The 24,552-nt window shown below is 35.4% G+C and overlaps 2 protein-coding genes across 3 annotated transcripts in view; one reads left to right on the top strand and one right to left on the bottom strand.

Annotated features, from left to right (window-relative positions):
• The window catches only part of LOC135073755 (terpene synthase), a 258,865-nt gene that overhangs the window by 174,120 nt on the left and 60,193 nt on the right, over positions 1-24,552 (bottom strand). The gene's annotated exons all lie outside the window — the stretch shown is intronic.
• LOC135073759 (tropomodulin-1) overlaps positions 353-24,552 on the top strand; it is a 66,552-nt gene continuing 42,352 nt past the window's right edge. The window contains exon 1 of the mRNA XM_063967932.1: positions 353-707. Coding sequence (XP_063824002.1) covers positions 591-707 — 117 coding nt within the window. The 5' untranslated portion in view covers positions 353-590. The remainder of the gene's footprint in view (positions 708-24,552) is intronic.

The following is a 24,552-nucleotide window of genomic DNA, read 5'->3' as shown; positions in this document are numbered from 1 at the left end:
TCATTATTATGTTTTATCACACAACATTCCAGATGTAACGAAAGTAATATCAATCGGAACAAGCAAAATACTCTTTGTTGGGTGGATTAACAGATTGTTTTTAACAAAGCATTCAGAGGTGACAGTAAAGAGCCATTTACGTCGTAGTAAATTACGTGAGCTCTCCCAGGTTCGCGTTTAAACCGGTCGAGATTCTCTGGCAAATTATAAACGCGGAAAATAACAATATCAATCTGGTTTATTCGTGTAAAAGGCCGCAGCGACACTTAGCTCTTTCGGCTAGATCGTCCAACTAATAATACTCCCGCACGTGAAATGTTTTGGCTGGTGCTTTTTGTTCGCCGCAGTTATTTCAGTTTTCCAGTAGGATTTTACACAAGACCAGCTCTGGCCGCGTCCACGGTGCAGCGGTCTCGACTCGAATTAAATTGACCGATGTGTTGTGGCTTGAGGTCGAAGTGGCGATGGGTAGGCCCGTAGACAAAAAAGGGTATATCGAGAAAGAAATTTGATTTTTCATCGACTCGTGCGTTAATGCAGTGAATGTGTGTCAAAAGTGTCGTTAGTGTAGTGCTTGCTAGAGGATCACGATGACGGAATTCTTCGGGCCCTGGAGCGAGGATGCGGGCGAGGACGGCGATGTGGTGGAGACGGTGGAGACCGTGGAGACCTTCACCACCACCACCAAGAAGACCCGCTCAGCGCCGGTGAGCGACACTCTGTCCTTGGTCGTGAATTGCGCAAGTATTTTTGCCGCGACTTATTTAGATCTCGGTTATGGAATGCTGAGAACTCAAATTTTCTGGGAAAACCGACTGGAATATTTTGATTGCGTATGTATCATTGTAAGAGCTGTTTATTTTGGCCGGTGTCACGGGCTGTGTCGAAGCCCTGATGTAAAGCAGACCACGCCAAGGTGAAGGCGACCCGTGGCGGACACCATCCGTCAGCTGTCAACTATCTTACAAATCAACTGACGCACTGCTTTGAAAATTAAAATACACCAGTTCATAGCAACAGATATAGGAAAGCGTGGAAAAAAATGATAGTTCGCAGCTGGTCAGCTCAGCGTTAGTCCAAAGTGTTTTTATCTGAAAAGCAAGATCACATTCCTTTGGGTTTTTAATAACTCTTTCCCTTGTAACTGCTGTCCTTACCTTTTTATTTTGGCGTAAACCTCAGCAATAATAACGTCAGTGCCTTCAACCTAAGATCTAGTTCCGCTCCATATAACACAAGTGTCTCGCGAACATCATTAAAACCACGAAAACAACGTTAACGTCCGACACTAATCACAAATAATGGGCTAAAAATGCTAATTGTCATTCTTTTAGACATGACTGAGTGTTGAAATTTTTAATGTACCAAATTATTCCCGAAAATCCATACGGAATTCTTAATTCGTAAACCGTAAATACAAGAAAATGGACGGTCATTAGCACCAATAAAAGATGCGATCTTGAGTATTCAGAATAATCAGAATACAGAGTGACTAGCAGAATGTGAAAAATAAAACTTCTGATCAAGTTTGGGAGCAATATACTGATGGACTAAGTGATCAGATAGGTACTAATACTTCCTCTAGATCCTGCAACTCTTGATTTCCTAACAGCACGATCAAAAATCTTGGAATAGATCTTCATTCTTCATTACAATTTATTGTATTCTTGTGAAACTTCCATACCCTTTAGGCGAACAATACCCCTGATCTAGTATTCCATTGCACAAGCTCACGCATCGTGTCGTGGCATCGTGACTCCAAGGCGTGATGCCATGTCGTGTGAAAACTAACAAACCTGTATTAAAGATACAGCATGCACTCTCATTACAGTGATAAGGGTACGGAAAGCCATAAAACCTGTGAAGCGTAACTTAGTTAACAATCTTCTTGCTTGTTGTGGCAGATTTTAATACTATAAGAGATAAAAGATGATCATCATCATGATCTCTTTACCTTTTAGTTTATGTTGCATTTAATTTTATGCAGTGCACAAACTTATTGCCTTTTTCAAAGTGATTTTTTTGGTTTCAACAACTAATTTCTTTAGTATCTTAAACAACTCTAAATTGATGTTAAGTAAGACCTTAATAAATCTGGCAAAAATATCGTGGATCAGACAAAGTTCCAAGACATGAGACATTAAGTTTTGATTCCTTCACAATTCGAGAAACGACGCTATAAAATCTGTATCAACAAACGATTGTGGAGTCAACGGCTCTTTGTGCGGAGACAATGGATGCATGTGCCTTTGCCGACTTCAACGAAGCGGTGTAATTTCACGCGTAACTGGACCGCTTAATTTCTCAAGTCATTGGGTTATGTAATTGCGAACTTTCTTGGGTTTAAGATTTAGTGCTTTTAATCAGCTTAAAAGTTTTGGCGTGTAAAAAAAACCAGCTTGAGATAATGAAAGTAATAAAGTGAAATGCCGAAGTACGAGATCTACTTAATTGGTTTGGTATTTTTTAGATTTTATTAATGTTCTTTTGATGTACTTGAGTGCACTGACTATTCACCGTTGAGAATAAACTCTTGCACAGCAAAGCTAAGTAAGGAACCTGGAAGCCCTTCTTACTGGGTGTATGTCTTTCTTTCTGGGAAATTATAGTTCAAAGGGGTTAACTTCAATATCAAAAACATTTTTTCAGTTTCAGAGTGACACTAGCTTTAGATTATCATGATTAGTGATAATGAACTTGTCAAAAAATATTCGCCAATTCTGCGATGTATCGTTAAAAATTTTGCCTAGTACAACGATGATTCTTTCCAACTGAGTGGATAAACTTTAGACAATGCTTAGATCTAATTTAAATATCTAGGCCGATAATATTAAAACTGCTCATACAGCTAAGCTAGACCAACATCGTCTACAACAACAAACTGCTGGACCAATTTGATTTCCAAACATCTAAATCTGTTCCAAACATTGTTTACCGTAGAGCCGAACTGCACATATGATTCATGGATTTGCTCCACTTTACGTTTCCTTGAGAGACATTGTAATTATGTAGGTACTGGCTTTATTACAGCTATTGCAATTTCCGACCAAGATTTATGACATTCACATTTGACGAGACAAGTAAGCGGTGCTAATAGGAGCTTTCATCGGAACATGTTAGAAGTTTTTTTGTAAAATGCAGTTTTCAAGCTGTCTTTTGTTCTAATGCGCTTTTTCTGTTTACGGTTTGTCATAGACGATATTTTTGGCGCTAGGCCAATTCCCCACAATGCACACCTAGCGTTTATACTCTCTGTATACAAATTCATCGAGAAAGTATCAAGCAATAAAACGTATGTTCACTGTTCAGAGATCACCGCCCTGAGGTCAACGGCCTTGGTTTCTGGGAAATGTTTATATTAGAACAAATGCAACACGAATACATAGGAGAAACTCTTTTTATGTTGGTATTTTTGCTAGAACAAACATCGCTAAAATTAGGTCAATCTGAGAAAGCGTTTGTACTTGAGGTAGGACTAGTCATTGACAAGGCTGCTCTGACGAAATTATTAGAAGTTTTTAACTGCCATTTAACTTTAATTGAATCTTACAATTAAAGTAGACACTGATGGCGCATTCTTTTAAATGGAGCTTCAGATAATATGGAACTTTAGAAGAGATCTAATCTAAGTCATTTAACGTTTGCCTGCATTTTTATTAAATTTTTTGTCAATTTCCTTTCCTCTGAAATAATTTGACGGCTTCGACATTTATCTCGGTTACAGTATATGTGAACTAAACTAAAATAATAACATTAACAAGTAACGCGTATTGGAAAGCCATTACAAACGCGAGACGGAGCGGATATGTTGACAGCTGACAAAAGTGTTAATTGCTCGCTGTTCAAACAAACACACGATTACCGAGCCAAGACACATTAAAGAAGATATTTAAGAATCCAATTAATGTTAATAATACGTAATTGTAATGCTAACAATTTTACATGAAGCGCTAATAAGGCGAGAATAAAATAAAGTAATATGTTCCATTTTATTGTTTATCGTATTGAATCATCAATTTTAAAGATTAAAGCATTAAATTAACAAACAAATTATTTGAAACTTTTGTCATGAAGGAGCTTCGAGCGATAAAACTAAATACCTTTATGTAAAACTTGAATGTAGAGACAAACTTTAAAACCTTTCTTCTGTTAGTGAGGACCACATAAATAACGTCGCGTCTCGTAAATTAGATGTAAGTGACTATAACAGCATTTCAAAGAATTAAAATCAATCTAAGATTAGGGGATATGCTTAACAAGCCAAAGGGAAACTTAGGTGCTCGATGGTAGAGATGAAAATCGCTTAGCCTGTAAGCGTAAATGAAACGTTGTTGAACTGTGTGCAGTAGAAACTAAAATAGAATCATGCTCTGCCCCAGCGAGATAGGTACATTTTTGGAAATCAAATAAAAGCATGTTAAAAATAAAACCAAAGCAAGGTTGATTTTAAATAGAAAGCGCATGCGCTTGTAGGGTTCGGGGCGGATGACGCATGTAAGGTCAACTTTACGTTTGTTTGACGATGTGATTTGTAGAAACGCGTGAGTGAGTAGAGGCATACCTCTACCAAAAATATTGTCATAACATTTCATTGGAAAGTCATGCGTGACCGACACGTAATGGTTATTTGCGTAACCGAGAGCGTCACGCGCCACAATTCAGCGAGACTGAATTATCTGCTGCGTTAAGAGAATCGTTTCTAGATCTTTGAACCGTCGCTGTAGAGGTTCAAGGTCCAGGCTGAAGTGTACAGTTGAGAGCACATCTGACTTCACATTTTTGTTGAAAAATCGCACCTATTTATAAGAAAATAAGATGCCACACCACATTGCTTAGATTGATGCACCGTTTCCGTACTAAGAAGCGAAGCAAATGTTTCCGACATAAGCTTGATTCAATTAGTAGAGCGTCTAGGTCTAGAGGATAGCATAGACGTATGTTAATAAATACATTGTATATGAAAGCCTGTCCTTAACGCCAGGTTTTTAAATAAATACTACTATGGCAGTGACCTTCAATCTGCTGAAGTTTGAACTTTTTTCTCATCTATCTGAATCATCATTATTTCTATTTAAATCTTCATTTAAAATACCCAGACTAGGTTCATTGATTCATTGGATAAGTAAAAAATAGTAGGTACCTTTAGGTAATATGTACTTTTGATTGGCCCATGCCCTTCAGAAATTGCTGTCGTATTAATTAGTTACTTTTATTTAAGCTACAAGCAGCGAACTTTTTTCTCAAATAGCGAATAGTTCGCGTCTTCGCACCCATGCTTCAGCCAATAGTCTTCCCTTTGTAGTAGCAATAACCTTTATGTTGAACATGAGGGCAAGTGTTAAGTGTTCATATTATATTCTGGAAATTTGAACAAAGACCACGAAAATGGCACTGCGCAGGGGTGGGGTGAGTAAGCGGACGTCATTCGCTAATCCGAGCTAAATCTGCGAATCCAACATCAACACATGATTCTGCGGATAAAATTTAATAAACACGACTCTGCACGTAAATTTAATGACAAAGATTTAAGCGTTGCTTTGAAGATTATACTGGAAATGTTATATTTGTCATTAAATTTGTTAAAGGAGAGTGAAGTTGTCATATTGTAGGATCTTTCTTCTTTTATATGTTTGTGGTGGTCTTAGATAGTACGTTACGAGTATGTCGGCCGTTTGGTGTAGTGGTTCGAAACGGACTACTTTCCGGAGGTAGCGGGTTCGATTCCCGCACAGTACAAACATTTGTGTGCATGAACATGATTGTTTGTATTGGACTGGGTGTTTTCTATGTATAATAAGTATGTATTTACAAAAAAAAAGTATTTAAGTATGTTTATTATCCGTTGTCTAGTACCCATAGTACAAGCTTTGCTTAGTTTGGCACTAGAAGCGCAGTGTAAATGTCCAAGGATATTTTATTTATTATAATTTCAGTCACTATGTATGTCCAATGTCCAGTGTCCACCAACATGATCATTTTCATCGGGTCATTCAGTTAGTCTCCATTGCAAGAGCACGACCCTCTCTAATGATGAAAGATGCTTGGCAAATTGGCCTTTACTCCCCACGCTTGCGAGACGGTCTATCCAGCACTGGACTAAAGATGTTAGGGAATTGTGAATCGAACATGTTATGTATTTTGAACATATTTAGGTTATGTACAAGTATATAGAGCAAGTAATATACCAAACACAAGATGTAATGACCATGGTAGAGTCGCGTCAAACACTCCTAATTATTTTAATTAATGTCCGCAACTATGTTATTTCACTGCCAAATTCCTAGAGCGTTCTTGGTAATAAATTCAAGCTATATTAGCAACTAATTAATTAAATAATAAGGCTACAGGAACGCTAATTGAGTACTTGTGTATGCGTGAAATTTGAGGGTTGCTAAAACAAACTAACCGAATGACCTTTTTACTTAATTATTTAGTAAAAATTAAATAAATTCTTTTGTTTATTGCAACGGTGCATCAAAATATTTTGATTTACACAAATTAGCTAATATTTTAGCAGAAACGGTACTTAGGTGTTTTATTTATCGTTGTTTTACAACATTTGCATTCATTTGTTCTAGCATACAAAGAAGCGTCTCTTAATGGCCGTAATATTAATCTCTCATGATGTATGAACCGACGCGACACGGCGTGGTGCCAAGAAATATGATTAAGGAGAAATGAGGCATTCCGGGCTAATACTCATTGTACGGACGATGCACATCAAGCTTCACATTGTATCTTAAGTAGTTGGAATAGATGCAATTTTGCAACAAAAGTAGTGGCGATTGTACCCGTACTATGTTGCTTTGATTAAGTGTGATGACACTGCAATATAGCAAAGTACAAAGCGTTTGAATATAAAACACAGAAATGAACTGTGTTCTTACTATGGCATTAAAAACGAAACAATTTCAAACTGTTAATAAAACAAAATATAACTACTAACATCATAGAGACAAAAATAAGCTAATAAAAAAGTGCTATAGGTAATGGAATTATGGAAATCCTTGGGGGAGGAGTGGACTACATTTGGCTAAAAAAGAAGTGCTATTATTCCATTTAAAAATAAGATCCAGATAACTATGCATGCATATTACATTTTACAGCGACTCTCTTACCCAGATGCGAGCTTAAAAAAGATCGTGTTCTAAATTAACTCCACCGGGAATCGAACCTGGATCCCTCTACGTTCTCTTCAACTGCGCCACTACGTCATCAAGATAGGTTGCGTTTAAAATATAGGATTTTTAGTATAATTTCAGAATTTCATTGAAAGAGTTTAGGAGCACAACAGTATTGGCTTTAAAAAGCGAAATAAAGATTTATTTACTTGATTTATATTAAACTTATTATTTTTTAAATGCCTAGATTGATATAATGCAAAATAGGTGTGAAAATGTTAAGTATTCTGTATTTTACATAATTAATAGTGTTATTTAGAGTTAATAAATCAATACTAAACTGTCTGTCTAATTTTCTTACTGCTTTATTTATGACTGAAATAATCATACTTGATAAATTATTATTAGCACGAAGTATTTACTAACTTCATTATTATACTAATTCAAATTGTATTGCAGTATCTAGAATAATTATTATGTTTCAAATAAAATGACAAATATTTATTACTTTCTGTTACTTAGATTCTTGATTGTTTCCATCCAATTGAATTATATGTATAAAGCTTATGAACTCAGGTGTTAAAATCAACAAGTTAAAAGCAGATTCACTAGTGATTCTTAAGAATTTAGACAATTAAAAATCTGATTACGGATTTTATTATCTAAACTATTACTGTAATTTAATATGTCCCAAAATCAAGTCTCGTTTATTTATTTTGTACATTTTATTTCATAAAATATTTTGATGTCTGGCAACGTCCAGCGATAAAATAATAAATATAAATCAGATCGTACCCCTACCTAGAGCTAGATAGCAGATAGTACGAGTATAGGAAGTGAGTCAAAATATTATTGAAGTAGGCGTTCGGCCTTGTCTCTACAAAGGAATGTCGTAGGTATTCAGTAGTTCAATCTATTTATTTTGTTGCAAATCTCTAGTATAAATAGAGTCGAGCGGCCGTTGGAAAATGATTTATAGAGACGACTCTTTTTATAGAATGGAAAACAAAACGAAAAATGCTAGATTTCTTTCGACTTGATATGATGATTGTGTGAAATGATTTGAAGTTGTGTTGAGGTAATGCAGAGTGAGAATTATTGCTTTCTCCGCTTCGAAGGTTAAGTGTGAAATGGGAAAGACAGTTTTTCCCACGGTGTTTTGTCACCAGTTGTCACTGTAGTATTTACATAGGTACGAGTAGGTACTCGTATGTAATAGGCCTTTGTCCAGCAGTGGACGCCATTTGGCTGAAACGACGAGGTACTCGTAGGTATGATGAGATCTATTATACATGGTACTTGGAACTATAAACCAATTGTTTTAGGTTTGAAACGAACTAAGTGACGAACAGATACTGCTAATCGCAAACCACATCCACTGACAAAGGAAATACGAAATTAAATCAGCATTTTTGTTTTTCTCTTATGTTGACTTATATTTTTTTTATTTAAGGTACCAAATAAATATTTTTTCCTTCTTCCTTTAAAAATTATGGCAGCTTTTTCGCGATATCATTGGTTTCCTATCTCAAATCACACACAACCAAATCGCAACGTTCTATCGAAGAGGAAAGGTGCGAATATTAATAGCTATTCGAATGATGAAACGAGCGCACAGTTCACTTCCGATTAGTATCGAGTATACTACTCGAGTACTCGAGAGAGCGGAACGTGAACCGATGTGATCGATTGGTTGCGATGCTGAGCACGGTTATTAGCGATATTTAATTTACCACCGGGTTTAAATGCTTATTAACAAACTCTTTAGGTAATTAAATGAGCCAGTGAAGTGAGTCTGTAAATCTCTCATAATATTTAATCGGTTATGTTATTTAACTAACAACGGTTGAACGGTAGAGTGCCCAGGTAATGAGTAATAAATAGTTCCTATATTGTGCATAAAGTGCACATAAATATTAAAAGACTAGCTTTTGCCTGCGGCTTCACACGCGTGAAATTCAGTTTGTCACAGATCGTCATATCACCTATATGTTATTCTGAGTTATAAACAATAATAAGTACTGTAAAGTTTCATCAAAATCCGTTCAGTCGTTTTTGCGTCAAAGCGTAACAAACATTCAGACATCCATACAACTTTCAAATTTGTAATATTAAGTAGCATTATCGTTTTCAATAAATAATAGAATGACAGGCCTTTGTTATTTTAATAGGATAGGATATGCAATTTTTGCCTCAGTGTTAAGCTTAATATGCTGCTTTCTATAATTAACGTTACCTTGGAAATGATAAAGCGAGCTTCTGTTAACACTAAAGTAAACAAAGTAAATGTATTATATCGTCTGGTTTATGTTACGAGTGGTTTTTGTATGATAAATTAGAGTCTTCTTTGTTAAACTTAGGTTCGTTCTGAAATAGCCTTCGAAATATTTAAACAGAGCGATTCAAACAGGTGTTGTATTGAACTACAGCTCAATAAATTGTACTCGTATGTTGAAAAGCCATGTATTTTGATAATAAAATAATTTGATTTATTTGGAACCCAAATTACAATTAATTTGTTTTGAAATTTCAATAATGAGTTCGTTCATAAAAATCTTTCTACGAGCGTCTCCGAAGCAGAAAGCTTTTAATAGTAATCGCGGTAGTGCCTACGAAATCGACCTGCCTACGAATTTCGTAGGCATATTACTACTGTATTATATCATCTTAAATTTTACCCCCGACTTGGCTTGCGTGACGGTTTATCGCAGGAAGAATTTTCATGACCGCCCTACGAAAAATTAAACTTCGCCTTCTGAAGTATGATAGTATAAAGCCGTATAAACATGTAACAGGTAATTATGTTGGTATAATAGTCACATTTACAAAATAATAATACATATTATTAATAATAATGTTATTATTACAAACGGAGCGCGTTTATGTCTTTTTAAGGAAACTTTCACTTTCGCATTATTATTTTAATTTTGTAACTTAAAATACAATAAAAATCAATACATAAACGAAAGAAACAGGCGAAAAAGTGTTATGACACTATTAATTTTATAAAATGGACAGCTGCTGTTTGTTACAATGACTCTCGATCTCAATTATATCACATGTACTGAATACGACAGACGAATAATGTTTCTATTCTGTTCAATAAAACGTCTAATAGAATATTCATTAAAGTATGGTATACAAGCAATAACCGGTATTTATTATCATGTCAAAAGTGAAGAAAGCGTGGCTGACTGCCGAAATCGGTTGGAGGCAGTATTTAGTGTTTAATAGTCGCTATCATTTGCATGTGAATGATTGACATCAAAAGTTTATGGCACATCTAATTTTTGATTATTATTATAGTAACGTCAGTGAATACGTGTATGATTTGAATCTACGTTTATAATATGACCACACCACTCTACTTACATCTTGACAGAATTGCCATAAAGAATGGGAGCGAAGGTTAGAGAGATTATACAACACCGCATGCTGGTTAAGGACTGAATCTTAACTGTCGAGTGTCGATTATACATAAATAAGAGTATACACGTTTACATGAGCATTATAGAGTAAGTAATGCCAGTAATTTGTACTAAATGACTAGATTTCTTTCCGGTTAAACTCATAATGCAAATATATAAAAGGTTCAACAAAATCAATGAAAATTACCATGAATGTACGAGGGATGTTCAGAAAGTGATGAAAATGGGATATTTCTAGCCTGACCTTAAATGAATTTTTACCAGTTTCTAGTGAAGAAAAGCTACCTGCCCAATTTTTTTCAGATTTTTGTGATGGCTAGAAATATCCCATTCTCATTACTTTTTGAACACCCCTCGTAATTCAACGTGGTGGGCTATTTTTTTCACACAAATTCACTGTTCATGTTAAAAACCTCAAAAAGGTGGCCTGAATTATTTGTATTTGTACAAACAAATCTGTTTGACGTGCACGTAATTACGTTATAATTCTCACAGCTAGAGCAATGAAGTAAATTATGATTACAGTCACATCCCTAATACAGCATTCTATCAGTGCAACGATACATTATGCATGCGATGGTAACGCCCCGGGAACACCGGTAGGATCGACGGTCGTGCGGTGCATGGCCTGCGTAAAGGCCTATTCAAACCTGAGCGATATTCGCTGCCGCTGTGGGTAGAGGTACATACCACCGCACCGAATACCGCTTAGGTCTGAACAGTATTATTACCGCATACCCACTGGGTTTTCTCTGCCGCAGACGGTAGCGAATACCGCTTAGGTCTGAATAGGCCTTAATGCAGCGGGTCTGGTCAACGGTGTTGTGGTGTAGTTTGATAAGCTTAATAAACTAGACCAGTGTTTTTCAACCTTTTTCATGACAAGACCCCCCTAGTACGAAAAAATATTTTGCGACCCTCCGACCGCTTTTTTTTCATGCATTTTTTAAGGTTATAAAGATGTTGTAGGGAGGGTTGTTTTTTAATCCATACAACATTTATATGCATTGCATGATTCGATTTCGGATAAATCTGTCTTTAACCCTTTCAGCACGAGAGAAAAAATTGACGATTTCTAAAAAATCGCGTTAGTTTCTGGGGTCTTTAGGATCTTAGTAAATAGAGAAAAATAGCGAAAAAATTTAGGGGGTGACTTTAACCCCCCTAAACCCCCCCGCACGATCGTATCAATCCGTCATGGACCTATGAATAGCTATTTCATTACAATTACAATTTAAACTAATTAAAAAAAGACATTTTAGATATAAGGAGCTTTATTATTCTTCATAAAGACATGATATCGTAATTAGATACTAATTTCTGCAAAAAAATTCAAAAATAGCTCATAGCCCTAACCTAGAACTCTGTCAAAACCTGAATTTTGGGGGTAGTAGCATCTTAAAATTGAACATGAGCTTTCGTTTTTAGTAATAACTTTTTTTTTTAATCCCAGATGTCGAGGCTATTATTCAATAACACATGGGGTTAGATATTTTCATGAAAGGGATCATTTTGGTTCATCTATTGGTACTAGAATCCTGGTATCCTCTCGATATTTTCACTGGTGGCTGTATTTTCTACAGCGGATTTGTACTATTTGGTGGTTATGTGTCTCGGAGACATTCTTGAGTTTATTCTAGAGTAAATCTGATGTTCAGGCCTTTAAAAGATTTGAAAGGTTTCCATTACTTACATTACTAAAAATTCAAACATCGTCCCGACATGCACGCTCGTGCTGTAGAACTTTAGGAGTACTTGGTACTCGGCTACATCTAACTTTTTATAAAATTAAAGCGAATTATATTTTTTAAGGATATAATTTAAATTAATACGCACAAAATTCATTGAAATCCACAAAAGAAGTAAATTAAATATATTAATACTTTTCACGCCTCCCGTAGTCAGGTACACGTCCATCTTTGTCACTCAACACAGCACCGACTGAACGCCATTGAAAGTTTTTGTATGAAAAATAGCAAATATATCGAACCGTACGATCGATCGGAAGCGTCTTGGCGCGGTAAAATTGATTTACCAATTCACTAGATTTTTTCAAAGTCGAACGCACTTTCGTATTATTCTGTGCTGAAAGGGTTAAAACTTTACTGTTTTTTTACTGAGGTAGTTTTTGCGAACTCTTGCGACCCCCCTATAGAGGCTTCGCAACCCCCCAGAGGGTCGCGGCCCACAGGTCGAAAAACACTGAACTAGACTTTGCTTGTGGTTCTACTTACAGCTTTAGTACGCTTAAAGTTATATGTATATTAATCCAATATTACGGTAATAGAATTGTATTGAGGACAAACATAAAATTCGGATTTAGCGCGATAATTTATCTTAAAAATCTTAGGTCTAGTTCAACGTTTCAAAGTAACATTTGAAGTCAAGTTACAATAACTATTGTTGAAGTTACATGCCTATCTACATATTATGAGTACATAAGTTCGGCGTGGAAACGCTGGGACCTTGGGGCCCGGAGGCCAAAAAGCTTTTCACTGAGCTTTCCTCCCGCATCATCGAGGTCACCGGTGACCAGAAGGCCGGGTTCTACCTTGGCCAGCGTTTAAGCACAGTATATATATGAGCTAAAGCAGTACGGAAACTTAGCCCTTTCGGCGAGTTAAATACCTACACTTCAACTGAGTGTTAGGGTTGGCACTCTTAATCTTTATAAAATAATAAGGTTCTTACTTACTTATTTATTAAAACGTTTATTTAGGTTTTTTTTATTATCAAATACCTAATGGAATAAATTAATTGACTAAGTAGTTAACAAAAAATAAAACGTTAATTAGGTTCTATAATGATCGAATACATAATCGAATAAATTGATTAAGTATTATAAGAGGCCGGTAGAAGATCTATTCTCATAAATAAAATACCGGATACTTACTTTCACATACCTATTGCCTCATTTTAAATACAGTTCATCACTTAGTACAAAAGCGTGCGGAGCAAATTACTTTATCAAATAGAACACATAAATTGTTAAAAAGCGTAATTACGTAATTTAAAAAGAACTATTACAAAATCAGATGTAAGCACTTTATTTAAAAAGTAATATTTAATCATTTTTACAATTCAGAATTATTACGAAGTTTAAAAAATTAAAGTTCTGGTTTTGAAGATGCCGAGTTCAAGCAGCCGTATACTACGCAATACACTCGTGGCATGTTTTTAAAAATACAGCGGACAGCGCATGCAATATAATTATTATTAAAAACACAACGCGCGCGACACTCGCGACGGATGGACTGCGAGGTTCGCTTAGAGCCCGTGTAAAGCGTGCGTCTAGAGCTGTGTGCGTGAGTCTGATTTCGAGCGTTTGTATGAAGCTTCCGTACTGTTTGATTTATCTACTGTGGTTTAAGCCTAGCGATCCAACGCGGAAACGCTGCCAGCCTTTTGGGCACCGCTAACCTCACCGACAGATCTGGGGATAGGGATACTTTTTTAATTTAACTTTTATTTTCCTTTTTTGTAAATATTGTATTTTTTTTGTATACTTTTTAGTGTCTCACAATACTCTATCAAACCCACACCGACCTATACATGTTTTATCATAGCGCAAGGTAATGCAGTTTGCAAGATAATCCCGTTATTTGTGTCGGGTTGACCACTCCGCATTTCATAAATGGCATAATTCCATCCACTTTATTACAGACCCTTCAAACGAGATATTTATTTCCTCTTTTAGCTATAAACAGGCGTTTTTTATGTCGATTTGTACACTAAGGGTCTAGGGGCTTGACTCAGTCAGTGCTTGAGGTATGGGAGCGGTACGGGGAGGGTGTTATTGAGATGTCAAAAGTCAGAGAAACTTTTTTTTTTTAGTGGCTACCAAACCTCTCTGGGAGGTTTATTTCTGCCAATGTCGAGTGAAAAATAATTGACATAGGTATCAATAGAACGTGGGTGTTTAGTTCTATTGATTTTTCATGGATTCCGTGGAGTTAAGTATGCCCGTAAGCAGGTTTCGAGACGCCACCGGGTCCAAAGCGGGTTGTTCATACGACAACCAACTCGACACTCGATGCGCGCTCAAATTCGAAGTATTTCAATGTTTTTTATAATTTATCACTTCACTGCACTTTACAAGTTACAACACAAAATAACACCAAATTTGTACACTAAAGTTTATTAAATAATAATTTGAAACCATTAAAACAGATCGACCATGCTTCCCGTTCAACTACCCTCCACGGAATCTCCAGAGAAACTTTAATTAAGCTTCAGATTTGTATGCTCTGTCACGTCATAATATGTCAATGTCACCCCTCCCGTGCAACTCCCATGCCTCAGGCATTGACTGAGCAAGCGCTACTTTATTTTAGCCAGCGTCTTATGACGTTCATTACTTAGGGCATAGACTATGACGAGGTCTAGTTTCTGGTTATTAAGTTACCCAACGGAACTCGGTCGTTATGCGCAGGCGACTGCGACGGAATGAAAAATGAGGGATTGGCAAAGGGAGTGAATTTTATTGCAATTTGTGGAGCAACGTAGCTACTATACATATTTTTTGTAGCAATCCGTAATTAGTAGATTACTTAGTTTTAATTAAGTAAGTATTCATAACTTTTAAGAATTTGGCTTGTAACAAAATAGCCACAGGATTGCATTTAGCAAAATAACGCTCAAAAGTAATTTTAAATTCGAACACAGCATCAGGCAATGGTTTTTCACCATACAAAGTAGGTGGGTGAATATCAACAAACTCGTTTTTTGCCTAATTCCGGTGGCGAATTTTAATTTCCACTTTCCAAAACTTTTTTGTGGCAGAAATAATAGTAAATGACTTGTATTATTCAATTATATGGTAGAGATCAAAATATTATTAATACTTCTCGAGATATGTTAATTTGAAATTATCAAGAGCCACCGAAATTGTATTTGAGCCACCGGAATTAAGAACCAATCCACCGAAATTTATTTATACAGCGGAATTACGAATGTTATGGATGTTTGTCTCAAATTACTTATTTATTTGTAATCAATTAAGTATTATTATCCAGTAAAGATGTTTATAATTAATAACAATATTCAGGCCTGTGTTGTGACCCTAAAAAGCATCAGATCTTCCCATGTATAGCCTGACCAGGAACATAAAAACCCTGGCATAGAGGCGCGTCAATTGCATTTGATAGTGCAACACTGAGTACAGTCGTACCTGTGTTAAATTAATAGGCTAACTTTATGTATCAGGATTCAGGATTACGGGCTAATTTGATATTTTCATGAATTAACGAAAAAATATAATTATAGGTAACCTGGTTTAAATAAATCAAATGAAAACATCAATCGAGGTAGTAGGATTTATTTTATTATTCATCAATAATCAAATTCAGAACTTGAATATTCAACTGCAATGTCTGCTCATGAACGCTTCAAACTCGGTACTTCTTTCCCAATTCCATAAAATTCAACACTTAGAAAGTGACAAAAAACTTTAAAATAGGTAGTTGAAACAAACCACAGCTAATTTTCATAGTGGACTGTATTATACGATAAACATGTCAGTCAATTTGACACCCTTGTCGGCAAAATTATTCAATGAAAATATTGTCCGAACCCTTAGTATTTCTCTTCGACAAATACTTTAACACATTGTGAACCACTTTTCTTTCACGACTATAAAAAGATTTTAGCAATGTAATTCACAAAATCAATTGCGCACATTTAAAATAAAGTTTGTTTACACTTTGACAGCAATAGACTGACATGCAAGGTGACATGTTAATGAAGTTTTCAGTTACTGTTGCCATTAAAAGAAATTAGTACCATTAGTTTTCCGCAACATGGCGAGGGTTTTTATGTTCCTGGTCAGGCTATAAGTCTTAAGAGGCGACTAAGCAATTAAAATACTGGAGGGTGGGCTGCAGCATCTTTCCAGGTATTATACTACCATACTGGAACTACCAACCAGCCTGCTAAGCATGGTGATAACGGCAAAATCCCTCCATAGAGAACAAATCCCAAACTTTCTGGCTCTAGCCGCCAACAGCCCCGTTATTCTAGACTCATCACAAAGACATCATACCTTATACATGACCCTCAAACTCAGAAACCAACTCTAGCCCTAAGTAAAAATGTTGGTCCAAGCTAGCCAAGTTTTCATGATGGTATCATACCTATCCTACACTCAGAATTACGCATCTAATTATTCGCTAAAGACCAAGCGAAGTGGAGATTAAGTATGAAGATATTTCTAGACCTATACCAGCTACTGAACTAACACATTACATGTTTGTGACAGGCTAATTTAACGGAAAACTATGCAAACCTAGCGACAATGAGCTAAATGAAAGTAGTACAATTAAGAAACGGAGGACTAAATCCAGCCAGCCTCATGGAGAGAGAAGGCCTAGCAAAAGATGCCAGAACTGTAAAAGCGTACTGAGCTGCACCCTAATAGTACTGCAAAAATCAAAATGTAGTAATCATTTTTAGACGAACAGGCAATTTAATCACATGTGCATTCTCCGATCACCACACAGCTTATGACCGCAGTCTATGGAGGAACACTATCTGCGGTCGCGATCCTCATCAGTGAGGGACCGAGGAAGAAGAAGAAGTGATCACCGAAATAGAAGAATTCCGAATAAAAGATGCTCAAAAGATGTTGACTGATGAAGCCTAAGCCACGACCAGTGCCAATCCAGCTCCAAAACCCCACGAATTTTCAGCTCGAGTGGCAGAATAGATTGCAACCTACGAGACTAGGGAAATTTTAGCTGTTTCAGAACTATTCTTATCTGTTTTTAAGATTTTGCTTAGTATCGATGTATAAATAGCCATCCAAGACCTCACGCTGATACAAAGTGTATTATAGAGACAATTTTTTATGTAATACATCGAAAGTATGTATTTGCGAGGACCAAATTGAATATACCTACCAACATGAATAAGGAAGATAGCAGAACCATTTTGGTAAATGCCTAAGCTGCTAGGAGAGATTAAGAAGCACTACTAGTAATTAGGCTGAAGATCGAGATTATTCCGACACTGTAGCGAAGATATCCTAGACTTTAGCTTGAGCGAGATTAGAATGCCCTATTAAAAACAACAAGGTATGTACCAGGAGATAATGAAATCACAACTGAGCTTATAAAATCAGATGGAATGCTAGTACTAAAGTTCCCTTAAATACCACCATGTTTATTGGCCGATAAACCAAAAAATAAGACATGGTGGTGGTGGTAGAGACTGGAATGGAATGGACGTTGGCGATGGTCCAGAGTCAGGTGAGGCCTCCTGCTTCGGGCTTCACCGCTTTTTCCTGAAATATGACACTCGCTATCCAACATCTAGTCTCCCAGACAACCTCATTTTCGAAAAGACGTTCGTAATACTACGTAACGCTGTTTAAACTATATACAGAAAAAAAATCATCGCTCTAGTTACATTTCTCCCATCGATTCTCAGCTCCGCCGCGTAAAAAACGTGTTTGGGATATTCACCCAGGTACGATTTGCATGTTTCAAATAGGCTGGGCAATAAATAAATAAGTTCTAATTAGTCACTAAAAAGCAGATAAGTATTTGACATCTGAAAATCTGTAAACCCATTTAAAGCCGCAACTAAAACTTTAACTAACGTCAAAAATCTGTCAAACTCCACACGAAAATCACCCCGATAAAGTTAGACGGTACAACTCAGCCTTAGTCTACTATAGGACACATGTAGACGAGAAATTCTGAACTGTCGACTCTTTAAATCTCAGTAGTTATTTTACCACCACTAATTACAATTACTTAAGTATACAAAGGTTGTTGTAGGCATCGCGATTCGAGTACGCTTTTGCAGTAAGGTACTGTTATCGTACAATGCTCTCGCCCACACGCCTTTTTTCTGCTTGGAGCATAAGGTAATGTCTGGCTGTTCCAGTCGAGAACCCACACCGTGTACGTGTAGTGACACCCGGTAATATGACGTCATTAAATACCGTTTTAAGTACCAAGGTGGTGATGTGGGTCGGTAGGTATTAAAGAACACAAAGCTGAAAAGTATATGAAAAACAAAAAGAGTTTAGAAGTGAGTGAGCAGTAGCACAGATAGTAATAATACAGTGGAGTCTGGAAAAGCAGCTGAAAAACAAAAGCCAATTTAAAGTTTTGGGACGTGTGAAAGCGCTTTTCAACTTGTTCAAGCCTACGTATTTGCAGAAAGTAACATTATGAACTTTTATTTCTGGGAGGGAGACAAACGTATCTCTATTTTACGAGTAGGTTTAAGGGTACGCTTAGGTAAGTGTACTTTGATGGCCACTTTTCCAGCTCTAGGAAAATGATTAACGTGTCAACAAGGCGTAACACGATGATGACTCCTAGCATAGATGTGGTTCTATCCGATGACCACTAGCGACTCCGTTTTTAACCCTTAACTGGTATCGTGGGGGCCGCGCGGCCCCCACGCATGACGTTTTCTTTGATTTCTAAGAAGCTACGTATCGTGGGCAGCCAAAATTTTTTGTATTCTCATTTCGGCGCTACTCGCGTCTGATGCAGGCATTTCAGCTCTGCATCATTCACTAGGACGAAGATATGTGCGTGTTGGGGTCCGCGCGGCCCCCACAATACCAGTTACGTTAGTTTTTTATTCATGGCAATTTTTATTTGTTTTTTATTTTTTTGCAGTATTGGTGGTTTATAAGTGATAAAACAATAGAATATACCTAGAACGAAGTTTTTGATTCCAAATTAGTGATTAGTAGCATATCAGAAGAAGGATATAGTGATAATAAAATTATAGGTCATTGTGAAGACCCAATAACCAATATTCGGTCGATAATGAGGATATTGATTCTGATTTTCAAGTTTTTTCTTCAGAGAGTGAAAATGAAGATGTTGTAGGACCTAGTCAATCCGGCTACTATGAAAAAATAAATACAAGTGGTCTGAAAATTCACCAGCACCTGATAATGTTTGTCAACATAATATTTATGTTTTTATTTTTATAAAATACATGTTATTTTTATTTAATATTACATTAAAACGTTATTTATTATTAAGTTCACATTATTATGGATTAATTAAAATAATAATATTTTTGGTTATAACTTTCTAAACGGTAGGTTTCATACATATTTGTAACGTTAAAATAATATTAGGTAAAAAGTTGTTACTGTTATGTAATGTCTTGAAGTATACAGGGTGTTACTTTGCATTCTTGCCATATTTACAGAGGTTACTATATTACTGATACTGAACACAAATCCGTAAAAAAATAATGCCCGAAAAAATTTTTTTTTAATCTTGAGTATTTTATTTTATCGACAATCTGTTAAACACACCACTAATTATCGTAACGCATGCACATCACTTGCTGGCGATGGCGATGGAGACTTTTTTACTTTTTATTGTATTTTTAAATATCTATTGCAATCTATTGTCTTTAAAATGTCTTTTTGACACTTGTAAAAAACTGAGAAATCCATCAAACAAATCACGTTATAAATAATACAAAAATGACTGAAGTGTATTCAAACAACGAATAATTTAATCAAAATGGTGCTTGGAGTGTCTGCAAGACGTCTTAGACGAAATGCTTGATGACGTACCCTTAGCGTTACACCAAATGCTCTACTACCAGCAGGATGGTGCTCCCCCACAATGAGGACGTCAAGTGCGCGAATAATACGTTTGGTGAACAGTGGATTGGACGAGAGGTCCAGTAGCTTGGCCACCACGATCCTCGGACCTGACACCAATGGATTTTTGGAGTGACTCGAAACGACTGGTATGCGCAGAAGAGATAAACAGTGTAAACGCGTTACACGAAAGGATTGTTTTAGTGAAACTGTGAGACAAAACGTTTATGTGTTGCGAAAACTAAAGCGAAAAACCTACGCTTCGCCGTGCTAGACTGTGCCTTCATCAGAAAGGAGGACACTTTGAACACTTGCTTCGCAGTACGTAAACTTTGTAAGTAGGAACTTATAAATAAATAATTAATTGTGAATAAGGTGGTTTCATTTCATACTTAATTTATTAATTTGTAAAAATAGGGTACAATGTTGTAAATTAATTGAAACCCTATTAATTATTACGTATTTTTGACGGTCCTAAGCCCGTAAAGTAGAAAGGAAAATTTGTAATCAACTGAAGAGTATTTTAAAATAGTTATTATGACTGGATAAAAAGGCTGGTACCCAAAGCCATAAAATTAAGAACTAGGCCACGCCCACTAGGTTTATTCCACTTGCACCTGTAGAACGTGCGAGACAAAATTGGTTTATTCCAATTTGTACTGAAAAACCAAATTTACTAAAATCTTAGTGTACTTTCTTTATGGGAGTCTCTTGTTTATCTTAAATAATAGGTATTGTTACCTACTTTTATCTCTGTGAATATGGCAAGAATGCAAAGTAACACGGTGTATAAGTAAGTAAGTAAACAATGCAATGCTGACTTATTAAAAACGGAACAACATAACGAAAGCATAAATACAAGACACTTGAAGCCTAAATTGCCTAAGAAAACTTCATCTAGTAAAAAGAGAGTTGATTCATCTATAGAACCAAATATAAATCCACACAATCATGACAGCGATACCCAGATTACACAAAAAATGGATTCACAGAGACCACAAAAACATGCAACGCCTACTAATTCACCAAAAAAGATATGCATACTGAGTACCGATAACCATAATAAAATACTTAATATGGCAGAGAACAACCTAGAGAATTATTCAGAGCTTTGTCATTACCTCTCCCCAAATAGTAATATTGAGCAATTATTATATGGAATTGAGAAAAAATTAGAAAAGTTCACAATGCAAGACTACTGCATAATTATGATTGGTGGCGATGATTTCAAAAGTACAAAGGACTATATCTCCATAGTGTATTACATCCGAGAAACTTTAAGGATAATAAAACATACAAATATTATTATTTGTCTTCCAACCTATAAATATGGGCCACTACAGAGCATGTTTAATTGGAGAGTTGAAGGTTTTAACAATCTCCTGCATCTAGACGTAACTACTCATGAGCATGCCTATATACTTGACTCCAATAAAGAAATTAAATATGACTACAGCATGTTTCATAAGCACTACAGCACTATCAACCACCATGGTATGCAAATCATATTTGAAAATCTCCAAAAACTTATTAGTGATATTGAATATTATCATAACTCGAATACTGAACGATCTGAAGACGAAGTAATACCAACCGAAACTGAGTCATTATTTTTTCGACACTAAGTTCGTGCACATTCTCCATCAAAACATAGCAGGATTACTTAATAAATCGGATTACCTTAGAATAAACCTGGAAGAGCTCTTAGACAGGCATATTTGTGTAGATGTACTCTGCATAACCGAACATTTTATAATGGCGGGACAAGAATCTTTGCTGCACATCACGGACTACAGTTTAGCTGATTGTTTCAGTAGAAGCAACAGTAAACGAGGCGGAGCATGCATTCTTATTAGAAAAGAACATAAATGGAGAGAACTTTTAGAAGTAAAAAAAATATCTTTAATAAATGTATTTGAATGTTGTGCTATTGAGCTAATCGATTATAAAATAATTGTTGTTTGCCTTTATCGAGTCCCTGACTCAAGAAATTTGAACATATTTTTTAATAAATTAGAAAAAGTTTTAATTTATGTTTCAAAGCTAAAATGTAATAATGTAATTATAGCTGGTGATTTTAATATTGACATTTTGAAGAATAATAATATAACATTAAATGACATTGGGAACTTTTTGCCCCACTTTTCGAAAAGTAGCGGACACAAACGAAACCTATCACAGATGATACATACTAATATCCAATGAATTTCCGTGCATTTTTTTTTTCTCTCTTATATGGGAATATTGAGAAAATGAAGTTTTAATATTTTATTTTATTTTACATTTAGGTATCATTTTTGACGACCTCCGTGGCGGAGAGGCGCACACACCGGTTTTCAAGGTGTGCCGGGCCAATCCTGAGGTCCCGGGTTCGATTCCCGGCCGGGACAATATAGAAAACGATCTTTTCACATTATCTCTGGTTTGGGTGTGTTGTGGTTCGTCGTTCCCGATTTCCATAACACAAATGCCTTAGCTACTTATTTTGGGTTGAAGTAATATATGAGATGTTGTCTAATATTAATTTAAGTATTTATAATATTTTATTTATTTATATTATTTTATTTATATTTTTTATTTATTTATATTATTTTATTTACTTTTATTGGTTACTCTGCAATGATAAACAACATAACATGTAAAAATATCAAATCATTTTACAATATTTTTTGACAAATATTTTCAACTTAGACTCGTCATATCTCAGAATTCCCATATCTCACAACATAGCGCTTTAAGTGAATATACCTACAAGTATAAAGCTTTGAAATAAAATACGTTTCATCTTTGTCCGCCATGGGGCATTTTCTCATATTAAAGTTCCCAATGTCCTTTACAATGTTTACTGTTGAATTATAATTTTAAGCTAGCTATTAAACAACCAACTAGATTGCCTAGCAATTCATGTATAGATAATTTCGCACACAATTATAAAAAATCCTGTAAGAATGAGGTGTTAGAACTTGGCTTATCTGATCATACTGCACAAATAATCAAAATACCTGTTAAAAAAATAATCAAATTAAAATACTGGCGCAAAACAATACGGGACTATAGCGTAGAAAACATACAAAAATTTAAAAACTGCATAAAAAGTATGTCTTTCTCTGATATGTATAAATGTAAAGACCCCACTCTAGCATATCGTAATTTCATGGAAGACTTCAAGCTTTTTTACTCTCTTTGTTTTCCATTTAAAAAAATAACCATATACGTAAATAGTAGACCAAGATGGATATCTCGCGGACTTAAATTATGTAGTAAAAAAAAAAGAGGACTTCTTTGGAAACTTAGATTAAAACCAACCGAAGCAAATAAAAACAATTACAAAAAATATACCAAACTGTTTAAAAAAATTATATTGACAAATTATAAACAGTGCTAAACTGAACGTGCCTAAACAATGTATTGCAAAAATTAAAGTAGACAATAATTATATAACTGACCCTAAGCAAATGGCTGAGGCGTTCAATGATTACTTCATTGACAAAGTTAAACCTCTACAAGGATATGGTAAAAACATAACTAGTAATATTGACCATCAACCAAACTCTATGTTCATGGCACCTTGTCTCCCAATACAAATTTTTAAAATTATTCAAGGTTTAAAGGGAACTAACAGTGTGGGTTATGATGGCATTGCCACAAAAATAATTAAAGCCGTTAATGAAGATATATGCCACCACTTATGCTTTATTATTAACCTTAGTATTCAGGAAGGAATTTTCCCAAGTGACCTCAAAGTGACTATTGTGAAACCGTTATTTAAAAAAAACAATAAAGAACTTATGGAATTTTACCGACCTATTGCACTTATATCCATATTCTCCAAAATTTTTGAAAAATATTTGTACAATGAACTAAATAACTATTTAGAGAAAAAATCCATATTATGCGCAGAACAAAAAGGTTTTCGACAAAAAAAAACTATTAATATGGCTATTTTTGATTTTTATAAAAACGTCATTAATCAGGTCGATAAGACAAGGCCAGTATGTGCTCTGTTTTGTGACATGACACAGGCATTTGACTATGTAGATCATAATATTCTGACAAGCAAGCTTGAAGCCTATGGTATCAGAGGTAACGTTTTGGACTTAATAAGTTCTTATCTTGAAAACAGATATCAAAAAACTGAAATATGCAAACTTAATGTAAAAACAAAAAACGAGGAAATATATTCATAAGAGCGCATCATAAAGTACGGAGTACCGCAAGGTAGCGTTTTAGGACCTTTATTATTTATAATATATATTAATGATCTACCCTCTGTGACATATCAACCAATGACATTATTTGCTGACGACAGTACCGTGACTATTAATTGTAATGACATAAATTCCTATCAATTTGACATTAATGAATCTTTGAAATCTATAATTGCATGGTTAAATAATAATAACTTGAAAATTAA

This window comes from Ostrinia nubilalis, chromosome 8 (assembly GCF_963855985.1).
Source record: "Ostrinia nubilalis chromosome 8, ilOstNubi1.1, whole genome shotgun sequence".
NCBI lineage: Eukaryota > Metazoa > Arthropoda > Insecta > Lepidoptera > Crambidae > Ostrinia > Ostrinia nubilalis.
The sequence above is the reverse complement of the archived record's forward strand: the minus strand, read 5'-3'. Positions and strand labels throughout refer to the sequence as shown.